The sequence below is a fragment of the Procambarus clarkii genome, chromosome 32 (genome assembly GCF_040958095.1).
Source record: "Procambarus clarkii isolate CNS0578487 chromosome 32, FALCON_Pclarkii_2.0, whole genome shotgun sequence".
In the NCBI taxonomy this organism is placed as follows: domain Eukaryota; kingdom Metazoa; phylum Arthropoda; class Malacostraca; order Decapoda; family Cambaridae; genus Procambarus; species Procambarus clarkii.
The window spans coordinates 29,606,114-29,632,579 of record NC_091181.1 but is presented as its reverse complement, the minus strand read 5'-3'; the positions used below and the strand labels follow the sequence as shown (position 1 = coordinate 29,632,579).

At 40.9% G+C, this 26,466-nt stretch overlaps 1 protein-coding gene across 1 annotated transcript in view; it reads right to left on the bottom strand.

Moving 5' to 3' along the window:
- LOC123759331 (glutamate receptor ionotropic, delta-1) overlaps window positions 1-26,431 on the bottom strand; it is a 54,620-nt gene extending 28,189 nt beyond the window's left edge. Inside the window, exons 1-7 of the mRNA XM_045744231.2 lie at window positions 22,440-26,431; window positions 21,416-21,602; window positions 20,499-20,669; window positions 19,337-19,469; window positions 17,261-17,393; window positions 15,765-15,959; window positions 14,984-15,157 (exon numbers count right to left, since the gene is read on the bottom strand). Coding sequence (XP_045600187.2) covers window positions 14,984-15,157; window positions 15,765-15,959; window positions 17,261-17,393; window positions 19,337-19,469; window positions 20,499-20,669; window positions 21,416-21,602; window positions 22,440-22,658 — 1,212 coding nt within the window. The 5' untranslated portion in view covers window positions 22,659-26,431. The remainder of the gene's footprint in view (window positions 1-14,983; window positions 15,158-15,764; window positions 15,960-17,260; window positions 17,394-19,336; window positions 19,470-20,498; window positions 20,670-21,415; window positions 21,603-22,439) is intronic.
- Window positions 26,432-26,466: the final 35 nt, after the last annotated feature.

Genomic DNA, 26,466 nt, shown 5'->3' with positions numbered 1-26,466 from the left:
TTAATAAAAGCTCTTAAATGATTTGTCTGCCAAACTTCAGATTCTGAAATATTTTACCTAGATTAAAACCATCATTGTTTGAAAGGGCAAAACAGATTACTGTCAATTAGTTTGACCTGACATCTGCAAGGTCCTGAAGGAATGGAATTTACAAAAAAAAACTGTTTGCTAAAAACAAACCCTGCCTAATGAACCTGCTCATTTTTTTTTTAAACGGTAATTGCAACATTACCAAAGGCCATGGTCTTTCATTTGGTACTTTGGCTATTAAAACAAAGAAGCAACAAACGGGTACATGGTAGAAAGGACAAAAGAATGGTTACGAGGACCCTTTCATTTGTTAAAGAAATGACTGGGAAAAATGCTGTCATACCACAAGGGGTCTTAACCCTTGTCATATACATCACTGACATTAATCTAAATATTACCAATCACAAAAATTGCTGATAACATGTTATAAAAAAAATAAATATAATATTGAGGCCTTAATGCAGATCTCTAACTCTACAAATAGTAACAAGACTGGCAATTTCTTAATATAAAACAGAAAAAAATCCAAGACCTTGCACGTGAGCCAGAACAATCCATGTCACAACTACCACATTAAAATGAAACAACAATGAAGGTAAGGTAATTACCAAAAGAAGGCACCAAAGTGCGAAATAATCAGAGGGCGCTAAATATCACCAAGAATGCCAATACAAGAACAAAAACGCATAAGGCGAACGATATCAAAAGTATCCGATTCACCTAGAATTCTATCGAGGGACAAGTGACTGCGAGGGACGGTCGGAAAGCAAGACACACGCTCGTCCTGGAAGTCAGGACATTCAACAAGGATATGCACAACTGTAAGGGACAACGCAATTCGGACAATAAGGAGCAGGGCGGCGCTCCATTAAGTGACCGTGGGTTAAGCGGGTATGACCATGGCGGGTTTAACACAGCCGTGCCAAAGAATGAGAAAGCAAGAGACGAAGAGCATAGAGAATAGCATAAAGTTCTGCCGTAAAGACGCTAGCCTCCGAAGGGAGGCGGCACATGTAAGTACGGTCAGGAAAAACAACAGAGTAGCCCACACCATCCGCAGACTTAGACCCATCAGGGAAGATGGAAATAGAGTGGGAGTGCGAAGAAAAGTGCTCAAGGAAGAGGCTTTTCAGAATTGTAGGAGGGGTAAAGGCTTTAGTAATACAAGTCAAGGACGTACAAAACTTGGGAAGGGGGACTCTCCACGGAGGTAATGAAGGAACAATACGAGGAGAAACATTAGAAATATGAACAGAAAGAGAATCCTGTAAGCGAGATAACTGGACAGAAAGTGGGAGACAATGAAGAGGAACAGGAACCACAGGAGGAGGAAAAGTCAATGCACGACAGAGGCGAGAGGAAGGATGTTGGAAGGACCGCGCAAGATAGTGAAGACAGTAGCGATCACGGCAGTCCTGAAGAGAGAGAAAGCCAGTGTCAACATACAAACTAAGGGCGGGAGTCGAACGAAACCCACCAGAGCCAAGACGCAACCCAGTATGGTGCAAAGCATCAAGATGGCAAGAGTAGAAGGAGAAGCAGAAGAGTATGCAGGGCAACCATAATTGAGTTTAGACAGGACGAGAGAGGAGTGCAAATAGAGGAGCGTGCGCCTATCCGCTCCCCAAGAAGTATGGGACAAAACCTTAAGGAGGTTAAGGGCCTTAGAGCATTCAACTCGGAGGCAAGAGATATGGGCTGACCAAGACAAACGAGTGTCAAAGACTAACCCCAAAAGCTTCGCGGAATCCCTGTACACAATGAGATGACCATAAAGCAACAACAATGAAGTAAAGGTCCTTTCAGTAAGAATCTATCATTCACTGAAAGTTGCTGCAGTTAAAAATAAAAGAAAATACAAGTCCCTAGAAATAAACAAGCAACCTTTTTGACTAAGGAAAAGAAGGTAGTTATTCTACTGTATAAATCTAAGTATTCACTTAGATAACTGTATCCAAGCATAGAGGTCCCCCCCCCCCATCCCTTTCAGAAAAACATCTACTTTCAAAAAAGTTTAACATTGGCCAACAAAAATGATTCCAGAACTAAATTGCCTAATACCAGGAACAACTGAGAGCCATGACACACTGCAACCCTCTCCTACCCCAAGTCTTATGCTATTTATGATCCAAGGTAATTTGACATACTATACTGTACTTCCTACAGACGAGTCTAGTGAGAGGGTGATCTCCTGGCGATTAAATTGAAGCACGATACAGGTGTCAACGAACATCAGTCAGCCCACTTGTCAGCACAGTGGATAACTAATGACATCATAATCTGCAGTGTTGTATGCCTCCCTGTGGCCATTTAAATCAATAAAACACAGGGTTGTGGCAATGTTTACAGCATAAGGCAAGGTATAGAGGAATCCTGGAATGCCATGTAATGTGTAGTCCTTGAATGTGCTTTAGGCAACCAAATTGAATAACAACATTTCTGGTGTTCGGCTATATAATCCGAGTTTCTCATTCGGTATAATGTTTTAAACCTAAATAGGAATTCACTTTAAAGGTCAATTTATTTGGAAAGTGCTAACCACATTCCAAATTACTGAGCTCTGAAAGTACTACAAGGCAAGTTTAACCGAATGAGTGTTTGCCTATCCATACCCCCATGAGGTATGTGACAACACTGAATAAAGAAAGGGTCTTTGAGCATTCACCGTGCAGGTATTTGACATGACCAATATAGCCAAGTGTTAAAGATCATTCTAAGCAGTTCTGCACAATCCATATACTATCAATTAATATAATTGTACAATGGTGCTTGGTGGATGATATTTCCTATTAAAACTCATTGGACAACTGTTTGTATTAGACATTTTAAACCTACAAATGGTAGCCCTAGATATCGCACTACAGTATTAATTACAAGATGAACAATGTAAAATCAATACCACAACAGCAAAGGATGACGGCTTTTCAACAACCGACAAACACACAGGTCTAACACCAGCCATCCCTAGAGAGGACGTCCCAAGCATGTACACCCCACAACTTTACATCACCTTTGCTACCTCACGCGAGCACGCAGCAGCATGAGGATGCCATACTCCCAAACCAACTCCATGCACTTTGAGGCTTTAACAACTCAACATTTAAAAAGTTGATTTAAAAAATCAAACACCTGAATTTTTCCCTAATTAAATTTACTAGGGAAATGCACACCAAGCCATGAAACTTACAATGAAGATGAACAAACTACACACAACTGTCACCAAACTTCCACATACCACCCCCCCCCCCCTCTCACTCCTGCCCTCCCTCCTTAGGTGCTCTGATTGGCTGAGCACCTGAGCCACCACCACTCACCTCTTGTTGTGAGAGCCTAAAGCATGTTTGGTTGCACTTTAAAAGTTCCCGAGTGTACTCGCCTAATTGTGAGTACCGCCTGCCCGGTTCACCATTTTGTTTTTCAATCTACCTCAATTTACCCCTTTACAGTCAAATATTATGCAAAATTCTGTTTAAGACTTGTCCCTTCTTAACTTAAATAACTGCTTTGGCCATCTGCAATCTTTCTAGGTGGGTAAAAATGACTCTTGAGGCCAGAAAGGACTTATCAGACGGCGATCATAACAATACGGTACACACACAAAATCACAACCTGATATACACCAAGCAGAAAATCCACTGGAGCTGTGAGGCGACGTAAACCCTTGCCCAAGGCACTGGCAGCTGCATACTCTACCACAGTATATTACTGACTTTGTAAAAGTCTTACAACCGGATTTCCCCATAAATCACAGCAAGTTTTGAGGCCCCTCCTTGAGTCAACGTCTTACGTAAGACCTACAAGCACTCGGGTGAAGGCTGAAGCAGTTCAACACCATACGCCCCAACTTCAAATACACAGTTGAGAGGCGGGACCAAAACGTGATTTTCTGCGTGTGCCTGAAGTTGGGGCATACGGTCTTGCTTCACCCTTCACTTTACCCTTCACCGGCGTACTTCAGGGGTTTTATTTAATACTTGGACTGGCTTCAGTAGGGCCTCCAGACTTTCTGTGGCTTCACAAGTGTCACGTGAATCCCCTGCATAGCAGTGGAACTGCCTTTTCCCTTCACCTTCAATGCCTCTGCACTGGAAGTATACATCTACACCAGCCCAGAAGAGTCATCAGTCCTGCCACCTCTCCATACCCCCCAGGGCCTGGCACGGCCTGGTACGACTCAGAGGCAAGCCGGGCGCCACTGCTAACTGGCAGTTTGTCCCCACAAACAAGCAGTTAGCCGCCTTCAACTGACAGTGGTACAGCTCAACACAAAGGCACCGCCAGCCACAACGAGCAGTTTGCTAGTTGACCAGATGTCCACCTCGTGTTGACACTGGATGAGTCATCACCGCCGGACTATATAAAGAGCGCTGCCTCCCTGGAGAGGCAATCTCTCCCTTAGTGCTCTAGGATCACCTTGGTGTCTCTAACCCGTCGTCCACTTCCAGCCAACGTCGTGTGACTGATGCCATGGTGGTATGGTAGCTGTCTTCAGAACACCAGTATATCTTCATACTTTTATTCATTGCTTATAGTTTATTTTTTGCATTTAAGGTCATACTAACTTGTTCACCTTTGCATTACATGATAGTCAAGTATTGTCATGTGTTATTTTTGTTCATTACTATTTCAGTAAATTGTTTAATTATTTATTTGATAATTTTCATTTGTTTCCACCTGCAACTTATACACTGCAAGGCCAATAGCAGCATTTCTTTCATTTATGTGAGGGAGAGCCATACCATCTTGGTTCAGTATAGCTGTGATACCATAACCCGTCACACAAGATATCCAGTTGTAAGACTTTTACCATCAGTGGTGGTAGAGTATGCAACTGGCAATGCCTTTGTTACAGGTTCGCTTCATCTCACAGCCCCAGTGGATTTTCTCACACATTTCAATACATGAAACAACTTTATTTGATACATTCCAAACCAAAGTACTGTACAGTACAGTATTTATCAAACCATCAAATGTGTGGGATAATCATAGTGCGCTAAATATCACTAACGTCGCCAATACAAGAACAAAAACGCATACGGCGAACAATATCAAAGGTATTGAATTTACCAAGAATTTTATCGAGGGACAATTGACAGTGAGGGATGGTCGGGAAGCAAGACACGTAAGTCCTGGAAGTCAGGACATGTAGAGACAACGGTTTGGACAATAAGAAGCAGGGCAGCGCTCCATTAAGTGCCCGTGAGTTAAACGTGTATGACCAATATACAACCTCGCCAGAGCCGTTTCCCACCACCGGTTACGGTGGTAGGAGAAAGGCCACGGGAACACACTACTCTTAAGAGCACGCAGTTTGTTACCAGTAACAGAAGACCAACAACCCTGACAACGGGCAAGAATGGGGAAATGAATAACTGGGTACAAGTCATAATAAGGAATACCTTTACGGGAGATGGGACAGGTGCGGATAGCTTCCTTAGCGGCAGTGTCCGCACGCTCATTTAAGAACACACCAATATGGGTGGGAATCCAGCGAAATTCCACTGTCTTAAATCTACTGGAGATAAGAAACAGCCAATGTTGAATTTCAACTACCAAAGGATGGACTGGATTAAAGGATTCTAGAGCCATGAGGGCACTGCAAGTGTCAACTACAAACACAGAGGAGGATTGACAGCGAGAAAAGAGTTGATGAAGAGCATAGAGAATAGCATAAAGTTCTGCCATGAAGATGCTAGTCTCCGGAGGCAGGAGACACAAAGGTGCAGTCAGGAAAAACAACAGAGTAGCCTACACCGTCTGCAGACTTAAGACCCATTGGTGAAGACGGAAATAGAGTGGAAGTGTGAAGAAAAGTGTTCAAGGAAAAGGTGATTTAGAACTGTAGGAGGGGTAAAAGTTTTAGTCATGTGGGTCAAGGCTTACAGAATTTAGGAACGGGGACCCCTCCATAGGGGCAAAGACGGAATGACAAGAGGGGAAATATTGGTAACACAAACTGAAAGAGCATTTTGTAAGAGACACAACCGTACAGAAAGAGATAGGTGGTGAAGGGGAACAGGAACCACAGGATGGGTAAAGGTCAAGGCATGACATAAGCAAGAGTGAGGGTGCTGTAAGGACCTTGCAAGGTGGAGAAGACAGTAGCGATCATGGCGATCCTGTAGAAACAGGACGCCAGTTTCAACATACAGGCTTAGGGTAGGTGTCGAAGGAAAGGTACCAGAGCTGAGCCGTAACCCAGTATGATGCAGTGTGTCCAGATGGTGAAGGGTAGAAGGAGAAGCAGACGAGTAAACAGGGCCATAATCGAGTTTAGACAGAACGAGAGAGGAATGTAAAGAGAGGAGCAGTGTCGATTAGCTCCCCAAGAAGTATGGAACATGACCTAAAGTTAGTTAAGGGCCTTAGAGCATTCAACTCGGACGTAAAAAATATGGGGCGACAAAGACAAACGAGTGTCAAAGATTAGCCCTAAAAGCTTTAGCAGATTCTTTGTACAAAAGGGGATGACCCCTGTTACCTAACAGTAAATAGGTATCTGGGAGTTAGCTGTTACAGGCTGCTTCCTAGGGGGGTGCGTGTGTGGGAGAAAAAAAATTTAGTAGTTAACCACTGAACTGCTCTGTCTCCAAATAACACCCTGGTGCACAAGAAATAATTCTTTCCAACAAATTTTTTTCTCTTCTTATATTGTTAAAATGCAGAGTCTGATCACGGGGAAACTAAACAAAAAATATTGTATGTGACTTACTTTAGCTGCGATGGAGCTGGGAAGTTGAGCAAATTATGGGCGCTGAGCGTTGGAGCGATGGGGGTCTGTCGGCCCCGCCACCCCGTGCGACGGCAGTTGCTGCGAATAAAATGTTGCGCAATTATTTTGAAGTTTCTCATTTATTTCTTCTTTTTTTTTGCTGTAATATTATTTAAAAGTGTGTAATTTGTGGAATTTATGTAATTCAAAGCATAGAACATCGCTATGCTCAAAATTATGGGCCTCATATATGCGACATATTCTACAATCAAACAGTGTTTTTGCTGTTATTACACTATATACACACATTGTATATACCCATCTACGTATGTATTCACCATAACGATCCACTATGTCGGTATGGTGAGCCCAAAAAACATGAGTGAGCTGCCACACCCTGCCAGTCCTCCCTCCCTCCTCCAACACATTACTCGCCAACATTCCTCCTCCCAAAATACTGTTATTGTGTTTATTACACTATTTACACACGTTATGTATAAGTATGTACATGTTTTATTCATGTACATACGTACATACTTGCCATCTCCTCACCTCTCTCTCTTGCCTACTTAATGCTCTTGCTTCCCTCATCTCATCACAATCGACTTTATAATGGTCCAGGACGGATCGAAATGTCGTCGTCTATTCAATTTCCAGTGTGTGGTTTGGTCAACAATGAAATCTTCATGCAAGATCTTATAAAGAAAACCCCTAGAATGAGTTTTGCAGATACGAAAGAGTTTAAGGTGAGTAGGGTATGGTTTGAGAAATTTTGAAAAAAGACGTGGTATTCATAGTGTTGTGAGGCATGGTGAGGGTGCCAGCTCAGACAAAGTAGGGGCTGAAAGATTTGTTCGTGATTTTAAAGATTTTGTAGATACTGTATTGATGGATATATTCCACAACAAGTGTTTAATTGTGAGGAGACATGGCTATTCTAGAAAAAATTGCCGAAGAGGACATACATTACCCAAGAGGAGACGTCACTGCCCGGACACAAGCTAACTTGGGCTAACTTGTGTCAGGATAGGCTAACTCTTGTGCTGTGTGGCGATTTGAAAATTAAACCCTTGCTCGTGTATCATTCCGAAAATCCAAGAGTTTTAAAAAATATATAACGTGCAGAAAAACTGTGATGTAGAGTGGTTTGCCCTGCCATCAAAAAATATCTGCAAGAGAAAAGTTTGACACTAAAGGGCCTGCTTCTCGACAATGCTCCTGCTCATCCTCCAGACTTGGAGGATGCATTGTTGGGGCCACTTTTTTTTTTTTAGGGATATTCCTGCATGGGCCCTAAGTTTCTGGCTAATGAACCAATGACATGAAGGAGGAGTTGACCAGACCACACACTAAAAGTTGAAGGGACGACGACGTTTCGGTCCGTCCTGGACCATTCTCAAGTCGAATGTGAATCCAATGTTTAATTCAAGTTCAACATACTTCAGCCACGTTATTGTGACTCATCGCCTGCATATGAAGGAGGAGTTTTCAACCTACCTTGTGTTAGGTGTGCAGGGGTCAATAGGCTGAACATAATGTCAGGAGCAAAGGGGGGCGTTTGCCTTTTCAAACACAATTGTGACCATCTTCATCTCTTCGAACTATCCTAAATGCTCTCTTCACCTGTCTGACCAAATTGGGTGTCCAGACCACCTTTGAATCTGAAATTGTAAAATTAATAGTGATTTCAGAATATTCAGTCCATTTATACTAACAAAATTATATACAGTATACTGTAATTGAAATTTTACAGAATGATAAAGGCAATTTAGTAACTTTGTTAAAGTGCACATGGGGGAAATACATGAAAATAGGTTAATATGGTTTGTAAGGTTGATGGGAAATGTTTATTACTTTTATGATTTAAAAGATGTATAGCCCTGATACTCCATCCTGGGTGCATTCCACCAGGTAATGACCACAGCAAAAGTTTTCCACGAGGCTCTATTGTCACACAAACTTTTCACATTTTCAAACTTGATTCATCTTTTTCCCTCTCGTTCCAGGGGTTTTCTTTAAAAGGTCTTCATGCAAATGCCTTGGTTTCTCACAAATGATGGCCTCTGAAATGCTATCACCTGCTAACTCTTTGTTGTGTATCCAAATTAATAAAAACTTTTCAACATCCTCAAGTGTTTGTGTTCTTTGTTTCGGGATTGTTGATATGCCTTTTGACACTTTAACGCTCATAATGTCCTTTTTCTTAGCAAGTATAGTGCATATTGTTGACATAGATTTGTTGTACTGCCTAGCTAGTTCAACAACCTGTGCACCGTTTTGACGTTTATGAATGCTCTCTTGTTTTTCCTCTATGGTCATTCTCACATGTGTTTTCTTGGCTTGAACCTTACCACTGGCTTTCTTGGGACTCATGGCAAGATATATAATAACAAATTTTATGTTCAAATAGCCCAAAATCCCAAAACAAATGTAATGCTTTATAAAGAATTCAGGCGCGATAGTTACTAGGCAGGAGACACTGGTAAACTGAGGCGCGATCACCATGCCACCACGCGCTAGGTCAGCCCTTACGTATATCAACAAACTCCTTTCCCGAGGCAAAGTTTGTAACCCGATTCAAATTTTTCGAAGAAATTAGGCTTGTAACCCGAAAAGTTCATAAATATTCATTCGTAAGCCGAGGTGTCACTATATATAACTAAAAAATTAAACTCAGGATTACTTTCAACCCCCACTCCTTTTGCTCTACTCCATCGCCACCTACCTTCACCCCCCTCTATGATGTACTCTTCCATAGACACCTACCTTTGCCCCCCTCCTCCCCTCTACTCCTCCATCATCACCTACCTTCACACCCCCTCCCTTCTCCTCCTCCATCGTCACCTTCCTTTCACCCTCCTCTATGATGTACTCTTCCATAGACACCTACGTTCACTGCATATAATGCTCCCCTCTACTCCTCCATCGTCACCTACTTTCACCCCCCCCCCTCCGCTCTACTCTTCCAGGGTCGCAGACAATTTCACGAGCATGAGAACTACGAGTTCTCTAACTACTCTCACACTCCTACTCTCTCACCAGTGAGGGGGAGGGAAGGAGGGAGGAAATGAAGGAAGAAAGGTGGGGGAGAGGGGGGAGGAGGGCCTAGATACATTTCTTCCATATAGATAGGTAGACTGAGGGAGAGCTGCTTGCCAAGAGCCCTATCAGACAGGCTTCCTATTCCTCAACCCTCCCTAATATGCCACATCCTGGTCAGGACAACTTGCTCGATTGTTATTCTTGGTGTGACTCGAGAACTGACCTCGAGGCGTGGCATGGGCATGGATTATCTCCCTGGGGCACGCACCTCCCTGCCCCAGCTCTCTCTCTCTCTCACATAATCTATCAAGGGTCTAACATGAGGTCATTGTGCCTACCAGAAGTGTATATGTCCAAGGCTGGCCACCTGTCTGGACCATTCAAATGTATAAACATGTAATTAGTCTATTAAAATTATATATAATGCTACAATTATAAATTAATTTGTTCGTGGTCATTCATTTATCAGTATTTTAATATGAGGTATATATACGCATGTATGTATACGTTGACGTACACATATATGATTATGTGTATAGAATGATTATGATTATGTGTAATCATATATGATTATATCTAATGGAATGCATTAGTAAGTGATGTGGTGGAGGCTGACTCCATACACAGGTTCAAGTGTAGATATGATAGAGCCCAATAGGCTCAGAAACCTGTACACCTGTTGATTGATGGTTGAGAGGTGGAACTAAAGAGCCAGAGCTCAACCCCAGCAAGCACAATTAGGCGAGTATATGAACGAATGCACATGTACACTTTCAAATGAATTAAGATACCTTGAGATACACAATGACTTAGTTTAAATAGTTTAAACACATTATAGTACTGATTTTGACATGCTGATGTCTGGAAGGGAGAGGGGGTGAGGGGGGTTATTGTCTGAGGTGGAGGACCAGAGGAGGGGGTCAGTGGAAGGATGGTGGCTGGAGGGATGCCATTGTTCTAATGGTTATGAAAACAATTATTGATGGCAGGAATTCAGTGGGTGTGTACTTCACCCGCACCATCACCATACTGTGCCCTGCTACAACCCCCCCCCCCACTCCACCCATGCTGTGCGGGGCGTATTACACATTATGGGATAACCGACTGTCTGTCCATTCCTGTCTGCTCGTTATGCTGCCCTTCCTTTTGAAAATTGTCTGCTTTATCGACTTCCTTCAAGACCACACGTTAGCCTCTTATCACGCCCTCTTACCACTCTCAGGGAGCCGGCTCTTCTATACAATAGTTACCATTCAGTCCCCAAGGTGAAAGAGTGTCCGGGCATATGACTTGTTACGTGTACTTATTTGCGATTCGTTTGGGCTGTCACGTGTGGTGATTAGTGTTGGGTAAGGCTAGGCCAGGTCAGGTCAGACTAGGCTAGGTAAGGCTAGGCCAGGTCAGGTCTGGTCAGGTCTGGCTAGGCCAGGTCTGGCTAGGCCAGGTCTGGCTAGGCCAGGTCAGGCCAGGCCAGGCTAGGCAGGGTGAGAGAAGTAAAGCGACAGGTACTTACGTTTCCGAGAAAGTAGCGGCGGTAGTATATTGTTGATTTAGATTCGACGACATTCTGAAGCTAGTAGGTGGCGGCCTCATCGCTCTCGAACTTCTTGTTGTTGTAGGGGATACGAGGCACACCCAATATCCCCCTTACATTGATCACATCGCACACTAATATTTTTACTATTTCGGACACCAGATTTGTCTGTTTCGTATATGTATAATTGTTCAATATTAAAACCACAATAGAATGCTCTAAGTACTTTCGTATATTAATACATCTTCAGAAGGAATGGTTCGCTCTGAAGATGTATTAATATAAGAAAGTACTAAAGGAAATTCCTGTTTCAATTCTTCCTCCGTGGTCTGACACTCTTATTATATATTGTATATACTGAATTATATATACTATGCTTATATAATATATACTGAAATATTGTTACATTTAACGTATGAAACAAAGTATATATCTGTATTTTTAATAAAATATAAAACATTAATATTTATCAACGTATCTCTGTGAATTACATAATTTATCAGTATTGTACAGCCTGTGATCTCCACCTGGCTGGCCACTGATACCTAAGTAGCTTTCATGTGTCCGGACACCGGCGATAGGATTGTATTATTTAACTTTAAAGAGAGAGATATTTCTTGAAATGTTGTCACATTAACGTCTACATCTTCCTTCCTTCTGACATATAGATTTTAAGGTTAATTAGTTCAAGTTCAAGTATGTTTATTGAGATAAGCAAAAAATACATCTCAAAGGGATAGAGTAGCTTAGGCTATTTCTACCCCCCTCCCCCCCCCCCCCTCTACATCAAGTCCCTCAAGGGGCGCACAAATTCAGTGAGTACAAATAGACAAATAACATTACAAGAATCCCATTTAACATTGCAGGTTAATATAGTAAGTACAGCATATAATTGTTACACTCTTGGGGCAAAATTCTTGTAGCTCCTAAGTATTCTGTCTATCATACCATTATCACACATCCAAACAACTTGATGTGGTACACTATTTATTTCCTTATTTCTATAGTTATCAATAAGTTGACACTCTAATACATAATATTCTAAGGTGTGGGCGTGCGGCATACTACATAATTTACACACCTTAAACGGTGGGTCATATTTCGCTCAAACCCCCCTGCAGTTTTCAAAATATCTGAAATGTCGATAATTTGACTCCTGAGCGTGATTTTTGAGCCGAATTCTGACTCTCTGCACCTATTTTAATTTTCAGATTACGACTTTTTTTATCGAAAATATGCCAACTACTGAAAACGGCAATAGGTCATATTTTAGCCAAACCCCCCTGCAGTTTTCAAAATATCTGAAATGTCCGAAATTTGACTCTTGAGCGAGATTTTTGAGCCGAATTCTGACTCTCTGCAGCTATTTTAATTTTCAAATTACGACTTTTTATACCAAAAATATGCCAATTACTGAAAACGGCGATGGGTCATATTTTGCCCAAAATCCCCCCTGTAGTTCTCAAAATACCTAAAATTTCGGAAATTTGACTCCTGAGCGTGATTTTTGAGGCGAATTCTAACTCTCTACACCTGTTTTCAAATTCAAATTACTACTTTTTATACCGAAAATATGCCAAATACAGAAAACGGCGATTGGTCATAATTTGCCCAAACCCCCCTGCAGTTTTCAAAATATCTGAAATGTCGGAAATTTGATTCCTGGGCGTAATTTTTGAGCCGAATTCTGACTCACTGCACCTATTTTCATTCTCGAATTACGACTTTTAATACTGTAAATATGCTTATTACTGAAAACTGCGATAGGTCATATTTTGCCCAAACCTCTCTGCAGCTTTCAAAATATCTGAAATGTCGGAAATTTGACTCCTGAGCGTGATTTTTGAGCCAAATTCTGACTCTCTGCACCTATTTACATTTTCAAATTACGACTTTTTATACAAAAAATATGCCAATAACTGAAAACGGCGATGGGTCATAATTTGCCCAAACCCCCCTGCAGTTTTCATAATATCTGAAAAGTCGGAAATTTGACTCCTGAGCGTAATTTTTGAGCCGAATTCCGACTCTCTGCACCCATTTTATTTTCAAATTACAACTTTTTATACAGAAAATATGCCAATTACAGAAAACGGCGATGGGTCATATTTTGCCCAAACCCCCCTGCAGTTTTCAAAATATCTGAAAAGTCGGAAATTTGACTCCTGAGCGTGATTTTTGAGCCAAATTCTGACTCTCTGCACCTATTTATATTTTCAATTTACAACTTTTTATACTGTAAATATGCCAATTACTGAAAACTGCGATGGGTCGTATTTTGCCTAAACCCCTCTGCAGTTTTCAAAATATCTGAAATGTCGGAAATTTGACTCTTGAGCGTGATTTTTGAGTCGAATTCTGACTCTCTGCACCTATTTTAAATTTCATATTACGACTTTTTATACCAAAAATATGCCAAAAATTTAAAAATGCGATGGGTCATAATTTGCCCAAACCCCCCTGCAGTTTTCAAAATATTTGAAAATTCGGCAATTTGACTCCTGAGCGTGATTTTTGAGTCGAATTCTGACTCTCTGCACCTATTTTCATTTTCAAATTACGAATTTATATACCGAAAATATGCCAAATATTGAAAACGGCGATGGGTCATATTTTGCCCAAACCCCCCTGCAGTTTTCAAAATATCTGAAATGTCGGAAATTTGACTCCTGGGCGTGATTTTTGAGCCGAATTCTGACTCTGTGCACCTATTTTCATTTTCAAATTATGACTTTTAATATCGAAAATATGCCAATTATCGAAAACGGCGTTGGGTCATATTTTGCTTAAACCCCCCTGCATTTTTCAAAATATCTGAAATGTCGGAAATTTGATACCTGAGCGTGATTTTTGAGCCAAATTATGACTCTCTGGACCTATTTTCATTTTCGAATTACGATTTTTATATTGTAAATATGTCAATTACTGAAAACTACAATGGGTCGTATTTTGCCCAAACCCCCCTGCAGTTTCCAAATATCTGAAAAGTCGGAAATTTGACTCCTGAGGGTGATTTTTGAGCCGAATTCTGACTCTCTGCACCTATTTTAATTTTCAAATTACAAATTTTTATACCGAAAATATGCCAATTATTGAAAACGGCGATGGGTCATATTTTGCACAAACCCCCCTGCAGTTTTCAAAATATCTGAAATGTCGGAAATTTGACTCCTGGGCGTGACTTTTGAGCTACATTCTGACTCTCTGCACTTATTTTCATTTTCAAATTACGATTTTTATACCGAAAATATGTAAATTACTTAAAACTGCGATAGGTCATATTTTGCCCAAACCCCCCTGCAGTTTTCAAAATATCTGAAATGTCAGAAACTTGACTCCCATTTGAGATTTTTGAGCCGAATTTTGACTCTCTGCGCCTATTTTCATTTTCAAACAAATAGATTCAACTCTTCACTGCCATTACAACACTATTTCACACCTTATTTCCGCCTTACAAAACGACCCCTTCCTTGCAGCAGAGCACACAGAAGAACACACACATAGTTACTAGAGTACACACAATACCCCACTGTAGATACTAGAGCACACACAATACCCCACTGTAGATACTAGAGCACACACAATACCCCACTGTAGATACTAGAGCACACACACAAAAACAGGATATATAGTACAACAAACAGCGGAAGAACTGATTTCCTCACCTGTGCCATCATTGAGGCAAACACGAGGAAGACGGCACTGGGGAGGGGGAAGGAATTGCCTGAGAGCCGCTGAAGAAGCCACAGAACAGGTCCGCCAGCAGCCGTCACAAGCAGCAGACACAGCCACACGTAGCTCTGGAAGGGACGCACTAGAGCCAACCACTGCGGCAGAGGCTGGAACAATAATGACAACAGCTGTATTATGGTGTAATGCAGAACAAGAGGTAGAACTATTCAGAAGAAAGAGAGTTGTGTGACACAGAGCAGAAGGAGGTGGTGCCACTCTGAAGGAGGTAGTTCCCCTGAGCAGGAAAAGGCACTGGTGTCACCCGTATGTACAAGGAAATAGTGCCATGTAAAAGGTCTATGATAGGTGACCGAATAACAAATTAGTTGGGCCGATTTTAAACCAATTGCTACCAACTGAGCCTTGTGCCTATGGGGCCTCACGCTAGGGTAATTCTTGCCAAGTAAATCTGTCATGTCTGTACTGTACATAGCGCAGCAGTCAGCCCGACTGCTTCACAACCAAACAGTGTCGGTTATAACCCATAACCGCACAACTCCCCCCATGACTTCATAGCTCACCCTACAACAACATAGCTCATCCCATAAACCCACAGCTTACCCCCATGAACCCACAGTTTATCCCCCATTACCCCACAACTCACCCCATGATCCTGCACCTTACTCCTAGGACAACGGCTCACAATAACGTCACAATTCACTCCATGACCCTACACATTCCCCCCCCCCCCACCCCCAAGAATCTACAGCTCACCTTTGGCTTGCTGGTGACAAAGGTTAGGGGCTCCCAGTGGTACCCGATGGTGAAGTCGATCACCTCCTCCCTCTCCGCCGTGATGGAGAGATCAAGCGAGAAGTCTTTCTTGTTTGTCTGTATCTCGCCCAGCACCCCAGTGAAGCTCCCGTTGTCCAGCTGGTAGCCCCACTTTCCGTCTGCTGGTTCAAACACCTGTGTAGGTTGTTGTAGAGTCGTTGGTGTCTCTCGTTCACGTATGCATGCTCTCCCATACATGGGTGGTCACCCCATACATGGATGGTCACCCGTACATATGGATGGCACTCACTGTATTTTTGTTTTAGTTATGTCAACGGTTCACGATTGTTCTTTTTACTATAACTATGATATCTTTACTACATACAGATATGTCTTCCCTCCTATAAGGGCCCTACTAGACAACTTCAGTCCGCTTTATTAAGATCACATGTCCCACTACAGAAATCATTTCAATTTGTTCCATTTCACTCTAGAAGTTCGTTCTGTTATAAATGTATCCCGCTTCTCTCACTTTAAAATTACTGTACTAAAGAAATTATATTTTCATTTCAAAATACATTGCATATAATATTCCTGTCCCAATATCATTTTGTTTAGATACTGATGAGAAATTAACTCTATAGTTACCATGAGATGAAACATAACTAAGGTTGCCACCAAGCACAAAGATCCCAAGAAATATAAAATTATAGACTCCCAGAGCCAGATATTGACGATATACCAGATTTGCAACTCAAAGATTAATATTATGATAACCACTAATAATGATCTGAGAATACTGACACTTTGAACTACTACAAGAAATAACAAAGCACTAATCTAAGGGCATTATAGGATCAAAAGGTTCACCAAGTTTAAGACAGTTTCAAGCATTGTTCAGCCACTGATGTAAACCAAATATATCCCAATTTAAATTAAACTTTTAATTCGTAAAAAAAAAATTATTATTCGTGGGTCCGTAAAACGTACACTGCTTTACATAAAGAACTCATGAAACGTCCAGAATTTAGACAACAAATGGCTTTAACAAAATTATTTAATTTACTCAGTATATTCCTTGGTACAAGATCTGATTACTTAGTATAATCCATGACACGCATCTGACTATTCAGTATATTCTTTGTACTGTGTTAGCATCTGACTACACTGTAAATTCTTTGTACTGTACTAGGATCTGACTCCTCAGTATATATGCTGGTACTAAAACCTGACAGCTGTACATTTCTAGGAACATTTTGGTGGGAGGATATTGTCATGAATCAGGTTACCACTGACATCGAAGCAAAATTAGCGTCCAGTGTCATTAAGACAAAGCCACACCGAACAGTGACAAGTCAGCTGCCTATTACGACAATACTTAAGCACTTACGAGTACACTATTAAATTTTAAAAAATCAGTTGAGGCTTTCTTGAGTAATTTCCAAACCTCCAAAAGATATAGTGTGAATAATAATAATAATAATAATAGCACTGACCAGGTAGGTAAAGTTGTGGATCTTGGCTATAGTGTCAACAATCCGTTTATCGAGGCAATCCTCCATGACGAGAGGGTAGGTGGAGTTTCCAGCGGAGTAGTGGCTGAAGGGAGGGAAGTTGAGGGTCACCGCCCTATGGACAGGTAGGAGAGAATGAGGAAATTATAGGGGCAGGAAGGGATCACTAGAAGGAGAAAAGCTATAAACAGAGATAATCGTCATCATTGGGAAGATGATTATATATAGTATATTCGCTATCGCAGTTGTTGCCGATATTTGCACTATCATTATCATCTATCTATACTTTCATCATCAATTATATTGCCATCAGTATCATCAACATCATTAGGATAACCTTGATCAGAAAGTTTATTCGTAACTCATTATGCAAACCGTTACAGTTCTGACAGAATTCATAAATTCTATAGCCATATGTTTCAAGTTTCAAAATTCCAATAACATGTTGTTTGTAACAGTAGACAAAACATATAGCTTAAATTCTGATGAGTTGATTTACATAAATTATGTAAGAGAGCCCCTTCTCAGAGCCACAGTTAGCCTACATAATGTTAACGACTACGTCATCAGCAGTTTAGGGGAAAGCCCAGATCAGTCACCGAGCCCACACCTCCTGTAACAGGATCTGACTTAGACAACATTTACAGTGTTAGTTGGTAAGCCATTTCCTTATAACGGTAATTTCTTAATAATATCAAGCATTCATAGGGGGCATTCCTGCTGCTTTCCCCAGCTTTTCCTCACGATTTTGAGTGATTTTTACAGGCGTTTAATTTGCGCGCCTTTGATTAGCTATAAGCGTATGATCCTAGAATAACTCATCTAAACTATCGTGGCAGATACTGATTAGACCCAAGATAAGATAATTATGTGGAGGAAATGCTAAACCAGTATAAGTATAGCACTTAAAGTGTACATTTCTAAAGCTTTATTTCCCCTGATGACTAATTGTTCTCTTCTGTCCTATATAACCGTCACACCAATCTGTACATAAGTCCTCAAGCTGTACTTCCTTATAATAATTGAACCATCTATACCAAAGATATAGTGGCCTGTAATAATGGCAATACCTGAAAAAATCAAAACAGATCATTCGTCTGTGAGTTATTTTTCCAAGGGTAGATGTGAACATCAGGCCAGGTAGCTAGCACCCATAGGCTCGCTATCCAAGAGTGACGTTAATTCAACATTGAATCAACGTCAACTGAACGGCGAATTAACGTTATATTTGGATGGTGTGCCCGCTGGGTAGCAATGAGTGCGAGTATGGACACCTAAGATACACCTCGAGCATTTCCTCCAGTTGATCTTACTATGGCCACAATTTCTCAGGTCTCGTAATCCACAGCAACACAAACTGAGACACCGAATATAAAGTAACAATTCTTACGAGTAGGCGTCAAGATGACCAAACTCAGTATAATATTTGCTTAAACTTTCAGGTTTCTGATGGCACTGTAACACTGGCGAGTTGGCACTTGCAGGATATAATGTGATCCAAATGCCATGCACAGGACTACCTAGTAGCATGAGTTGAAAAGTTGGACAATACGAGTTCATTGAGTTAAAAATAAGCAAATTACATGAACTAGGATTGAACGTGAGATTATATTTACATCATTTTATAGATGTGTCAGGACCATCTTTGGCTGCTATTAATAGAAGAAAATTATAAGCAAAGCAATAAAACATTAGTATGTGACAGTCAGCACTTCAGTGGACCATCTATCTTTACTCTTGCAACAGTGAATCAAGACAGACAAGAAATAATAAAGGACTAAACAGAGTTCATTGTTTAACCCCATTTTTTCAAGGAATGTTCAGAGAAAATATTACTACATTTCAGACACTTTGCACGCCTGTTAAAATGTATATACTTCAGATATCTAGTCATTAAAGACATACCCTTTGTTTATCAATTCTCTAAAATGCTTGGTGTGTTAAAATTCATAAAAATGCCATGGAAGCCTTTACAAACAGCAACTGTTGGAACTATACTCACAACATCGTCAGTATTATCTGTATCATTACCATGGCCACCTCTCACCACCTACCCACCTGAAGATGTGGCCGTTAAAGTCCGTGAAGAGGTCAGGGAAGAGGTCAGAACGTTCCTGAAGGCCACGTCTAGGACTCCACCGGTTGCGATGGATGACTTCGGGCTCCCCGCCTCGACAAAATGGACAGTTAGCTGCAAGAAGTACAATAAAGAGTGACTAGGAATGCTATGGTTTCAAGATGTCTTAATTCCTTTACATGATCTATAAGTTCCTAATATGAACACAAATGGCGAACTCTTCAGATGTGGTGCTCACCGGCACCCTCTTCAGTTGAAGACTTATGTCCAAAATGCTTTGCGTATTAGCAGCCTCATTAAATGTATATTGTAACAATTACTAAACCCCTTTAAATTACTAAAAAAAATTACAACTCGTCAGTGTTGTCAGTCAGTCAGTCAGTCAGTCAGTGTTGTCAGTCAGTCAGTCAGTCAGTCAGTGTTGTCAGTCAGTCAGTCAGTCAGTCAGTCAGTCAGTCAGTCAGTCAGTCAGTCAGTCAGTCAGTCAGTCAGTCAGTCAGTCAGTCAGTCAGTCAGTCAGTCAGTCAGTCAGTCAGTCAGTCAGTCAGTCAGTCAGTCAGTCAGTCAGTCAGTCAGTCAGTCAGTCAGTCAGTCAGTCAGTCAGTCAGTCAGTCAGTCAGTCAGTCAGTCAGTCAGTCAGTCAGTCAGTCAGTCAGTCAGTCAGTCAGTCAGTCAGTCAGTCAGTCAGTCAGTCAGTCAGTCAGTCAGTCAGTCAGTCAGTCAGTCAGTCAGTCAGTCAGTCAGTCAGTCAGTCAGTCAGTCAGTCAGTCAGTCAGTCAGTCAGTCAGTCAGTCAGTCAGTCAGTCAGTCAGTCAGTCAGTCAGTCAGTCAGTCAGTCAGTCAGTCAGTCAGTCAGTCAGTCAGTCAGTCAGTCAGTCAGTCAGTCAGTCAGTCAGTCAGTCAGTCAGTCAGTCAGTCAGTCAGTCAGTCAGTCAGTCAGTCAGTCAGTCAGTCAGTCAGTCCGTCCGTCCGTCCGTCCGTCAATCCGTCCGTCCGTCCGTCCGTCAGTCAGTCAGTCAGTCAGTCAGTCAGTCAGTCAGTCAGTCAGTCAGTCAGTCAGTCAGTCAGTCAGTCAGTCAGTCAGTCAGTCAGTCAGTCAGACAGACAGAGACAGACAGACATACTTTAGATAAGGCAACGTACAGAAGAGGTCAAGAGCCCAGGACCTGGTGTTCTTGGGATCATGATGTTCATTGTGGCTCACGTAGAGGGTGTTGTAGGACGCGAGAAGAAACGGATCTTCCTGCAGGGTCCTTACAGCTAAACTCCTTCCTGTGTAGCACACGAAGTACCTCGTAGCACCCGGAAACCAGTCTGCCCACCATGATGACGGAGAAGAGTTGGTAAGAGAGCGGGAGGAGAAAAACCATATTAAACTATTAACTCGGCAACAGGAGCATTTGAGTGTGTTATTGTGTGTATTAAACTGTATGGGAATATATGAATGCTCAAAGATATCTCAAGTATAAAGCTATACCCAGGGAAAAACTGGGCAAACAGCGTATAATATTTTTTTCCGTTTTAAAGGCTTTTTTAATCAGGTAAATTTTGGCTTGTCTTGATTTGAAAACATCTTTAGGACAAAAGTACACATTAGCTACATAAATACATCAACCCTTACTATGTGTAGGCGTACTCAGCATCAAACATTATTCTTCAACTTTATCCTCCCTTCTTAGGCCTCATTTAGATTATGCAGTTCAGTTTTGGGCGCCGTACTTAAATATCCTTTCACTTTAATGTGCACAGAAAAGGATGACAAAGTTAATTCCAAAACTTAGAAACCTTCCGTATGAATAAGATTTTAAAAGCTTAATTTCCAACCTTGACAAGCAGGTCTTTAAACATGGTTGTTGATTTAAGGAACAAATTGCCGGATAACATAATAATTAATACAATTATACTGCCCAGCTTATCCTGGGAAATAATTTTCTTGAGTTTACACTTCCCTGATATAGGTATTACCCAATGTAAACTCAACTCGCTGTGAATTTAACGCGAAAATAATAAACACTGGCATTCAAGAAATGTTAAAATGTTTAATCCAAATGGACGTTTACTTGTCTTAGGTATGGCGGTGAGAGCGAGAGGGAGGAGGGTGAGCGGAGCCAGGATGAAATAGGTGACGCAGTAGGTGCCGTCAGACAGTGGTGGGCGGTGACGGACGATCTGTCGCGGCGGCGAGGTGTTCTCCAGGAAGGCCTCCACATCGTAGGTCAGGAAGGTGTTGGTCAAGATGTGCTGCAGCTGCCGGAGGAACACTGAATTGACGTAAAGGTTTGGAGTTGGATGAAAGGCCTTTCAATCATCAGAAGTAATTATGGCAGAGAAACAGACATAAGTTGGTCAGGGTTATCTTGAGATAATTTCGGGGCTTAGCGTCCCCGCGGCCCGGTCCTCGATCAGGCCTCCTTTTTGTTACACACACACCCCCAGGAAGTAGCCCGTAGCAGCTGTCTAACTTCCAGGTACCTATTTACTGCTATATACTGCTAGGTAACAGGGACATCAGGGTGAAAGAAACATTTTTGCCCATTTGTCTCCGCCCCACCGGGGATCGAACCCGGAACCTCAGGACTACGAATCCGAAGCGCTGTCCACCCAGCTGTTAGGCGCCCTATACATATTTCTATACAGGGGTAAACATATTTCAAACTGAGAGAGAGTACCATAGTCACATTGATCATCCCGTGGCTGATTTGGCACTGCCCTTTAGGTAAATATTTGACAAATAAAAATCTCAAAAAACTTTTTTTTTACAGTAATAAGAAAAATTATACGCTGATCTTGGCGAAATTAACATAAATTTTATATCCTAATATGCTCACAGTAACAAAAAACAGAGGATTCTACCACAGCTTCAGAGTATTTTTCAAGTCCCGCCCTTTTCTCAAAGGTAAACTATTATATATTTTAAATATTTCACACCATTAGGCTTTTCCCACCGGCGCACCATCCACACAACTTATAACTAGGAACTAATAGTATTGGTTTCTAGTTACAAGAGTATTGGTGAATCCCAACTCACTATTACCAAAACATTGTAATATAAACCTATCACTAGCTGTGTATTACAACGCTTACTGCAAGAATGACGTTGTGGAGGCGAGGTGAAGCGATGGTTGGTGTGAGGATGATAGTGTGGCAGACAGTGAGGCGCCCGCTAGCCACCTCGCTCAGGAGACCCACCACATCCTCTTCCTGTTGCTGCTGACCTGCAGGAGGCCGAGCCCAAGTGACGTCCAGAGTAGTGCTGGGTGACGGCCTCTGCACCAGGACCACCACCACACCCACAACTCTCATCCACCAGCCGCCCTGAAAGTCTCCACCTCAGAATGGGTCTATTGTACTTACCAATTTGTTGAATCTCCTTAAAATAAACTATATAACCATTTTTTTTTACTCTCTATACAATTCTATATTCCAGTTCTCGTTGGCAGTTTTATATGCATGTATAATTCTTGTCAATATTGGAACAGTAAATACGTATGCAAGACATTATTCTATCCAGGTTGTCATCACTGTTGTTTAAAATGCTCTACTTATTCTAAAATTAACTTGGAAATAGGCTACAGCCCCAGAAAACATTGCTATTAACCCCAGCAAACGTATAAACAAACTATTGATATACAGGTATGGTTACATTGGTAGGGTTCCTCAGATATTTTAGGGGGATTCTGCCAAGGTAATACAGTTGCGAATCACTGCCCTAGTGAGCTAGACTCCAGATGACTTCCAATTTGGGCTATGATGTTCCTGTCAAAAACTAAGTTAGAATTTTGCATTCGATGGCGATTAAATAGAAAGCTCTGCCGAACAAGTCAATTTACTCAAGACGCTTTGTTGGCAGTTTTGGAATGAACAGTTACTGTCTTTCAGAGGGACACACTTTTATGCAAGACTTGTTACACTGAAAGAATAATTTATCTCAAGGGTTTGGCCACTGCAAAACTTCTTTGCAGCAGATTCTCGTTCACAAAGTCAAGCCTCAACTCATTAAATGCCTATCTAAAGTTAGGTCAATTTCCCTTTGATCAGAAAAATTTAAAATAGAAAAACATTGCTTACTGATGTTGGGAAAAATATAAAAAATACATTCATTTTAGTTTGGTCATAGTGACCAAAGTTAGTTTAGTTTGGTGAAGAAAGTTGAACATTGAGGGATAATTTTAAAGTTAACAATTTGTAATAGATTCACCACCACCAAGATTTTCCAGATCCATTAAAGTCCTTGAAATTTTGCATGGTATCAAATAGGCGGTGATGCACCAAACATGGTGCCCATCACTTTACTAAGGCCCAGAAAGGAAACTAAGGTTGTTGTTTCAGGTTGTTTCCAAGATGGCAAATGATTGTCAAAGGTCTCAAAGTGTCCATTAGCTTCCATACACAATTGGTGGAGCAGGCGATTTGCACACCGATGCCTTATCACCTGAGGGCGACGGGAGAAGTAAATCATTGCTCCATCATACGTATTTGGTAACCTAAATTAAACAAAATTGTGCAAGCACTGGAATCAAGGCAGCTCTCAGAGCTCTGGGGAATTAAAGACATTTCATACCATGAACTGTAGAACAGACCTTACCATGGCCAACAGCACCTTCGGTAGAGCGAACTGGCTGGCTTAACTGCAAGAGGCTGTGTAATCTGCCAGCTTCATCCTGGCGAGTCATGCGCACCTCCTGCTGCATTCTCCCCCACCTTACTACCAGTGCAATGACGTCGATTACATCATCTTTATTTTGTGAACCAATTAAAGAGAATGTCACCTGGTGAGAAAATAAGCTCTGGCCAAGATACTATGGCTCCTGATAAAATTGCAGTATCTGATTAAGATATAGTTTCAGCGTAGTCCTAAAGAAACGAAAAATAATGTTGTCTATTTAAATTAGGTACATAATTATTGCCATAAAAAGTACACTTTACAAGATCAGAATGAACAAATATTTAATGAAGTCTAAAAAAAATTCATTTGTATGCATACATGTACAGTATACTGTATAATCTGTAAGCAGCACTGAATAACTGAAAAAAGTAGCGTGCTAGGCCAAAGTACTTTAATTTATACCCATCCATATCTACATTAAACTCGTCTCCACAACTAAAATTGTCTAGATTAAAATAGTTTTTGATTGGCATATGCAGGTAACAGACTAGGATAATGCCCTCTTTAGAACGTCAACACCTGAGGATACTGCCATACTTAACTGGCCCAGCAGTGATAGCTGACCAACCCAAAAGAACAATATAAGTACAGTAATTGTCAAAAGGCACCAAGCCAAGGAGACTATGTAGCACCGTACACAGACTGATATAATAATACCCAATTAGAATACAACCTTAGTATGGAAATAACTGACCTAGTTAAGTCGTTCCAGAATCACTAGTTTCTCAACCAAGTCTCTGACCAGGCCCTCTTACTAAATTCTTATCTAAAATTAAGAAGCTATTAGCACCCAAGTAAAAGTTGACTTGATATTTTTAAGAATTCTGTACGGATTAAAAATGTATTTTGTAATTACTGTAGATCCAAGCATGATGTACTTTGCTTGATATTTGGACACTGAGGATGGGTAAGCAGACCTCTCAAGAAGACTTGAGAAATGTAACAAATTAAGAAACTGAAAGACCACACCTGGGACCTTGTATTGAGACTTCTCACCATCTCAACCACCCCTTACCCTACGTCGGCTGCCCCCACCCTGTTAGCAGCTATTACCTTATAAGTAATTTGTAATTAATTTGAATTTAAAAACTTAATAGGCAATGTTATTTTTTCTATTATTAAATGACATCAACGTCACTAAAGGGCGTGTGTAACATGCATTTATTATTTGGGGGTATTAAAAAAAATCCTTTAAATTAAAATGATTTCCACTGTTCTTTCAAGTTTAAATTATTATAAATTAAATGGTTATAATGGGGTTTGGCTAGTCCCTGTTACTGGAACCATATAGAATATTTGGCTGTTACAGAATCTCTTACTTTACACACACACACACACACACAGTAAACACCAAGCAACACACGGTGTTGCTTGGGTAATAAGAGTCCACATCTTCACTATTCATCACTAACCACGTTTACTGCACAACCATCACCTATGTATCCATTTCCACTACAATACGTTATCACTTCTCACGCAAAACCTGGTACTCCATCTGCAACCATCATCACTCTAACCTTCCCTCTCCTTCACTTTTCCTTTTCTTCACATTTGCCACAATAACACATCATTGTCTTCAGTAAACAAACGACAAGACAAACTAACATTTAATCACGTAGAAAATAATATGCTGGATGAATCTTAATGAGGATGGAATTTGGCATTTATCAAGATTGGAAATTGGTATCATTTGCCATTTCATGCAAAGAGAGAGGACTTGCAGTTCGACCCTGACCCACATATGACCATCCCCAAACGACCACCTGTCACCCTGCAAAGTTTAGTTAGGCTTGCCCCAAGTGTCTGGCCTCAATTGTTTAAGTCCAATACAGTAATTAAAAAAAAAATTGTCAAATGTATTTAAATACTGTACAGTAATAGTTTTTTGTATTAAATTTTCAGATTTATTATTTACCTCTCTTAAGCCTTAGCTGAACTATGTTATTTTTTCAATAAGCATTCACAATCTGTTTACCTTATATCTTAAAACATTCTCACAATACACTAGCCATTAATTCGTCCAGTACAGTATGTCCAATACAATACCACACACATATGTGCTGTTTAAAGAACACATTTTCATCAAAATGTCTCTCAACCTTGAAATTATATTCTTGATTGTCCGTTGATTAATGTATATAGAAACACTGAGATAAGGACTGTTCCTGAACAAATAGCCTGGATGTGTCAACAGAAAGGTTGATGATATTCTGGAGAGATATAAGAATTTTGCACCAAGACTAATCTTTTGTTGAATGATCTGCATGTCTTGCAAATTGTCTATACAGTATACCCAAGTCATAAAAGTATTTGTGTGTACGTCTGATACCATATACTTGTGTAAAGGAGGAATTGTTCATGTTTATCTCTCAGAATGTTCAGCAATATGTTTATTGTTTGTGATGTGTGTCTATATATGTATGAACACGTTGTATTGAACGGGGT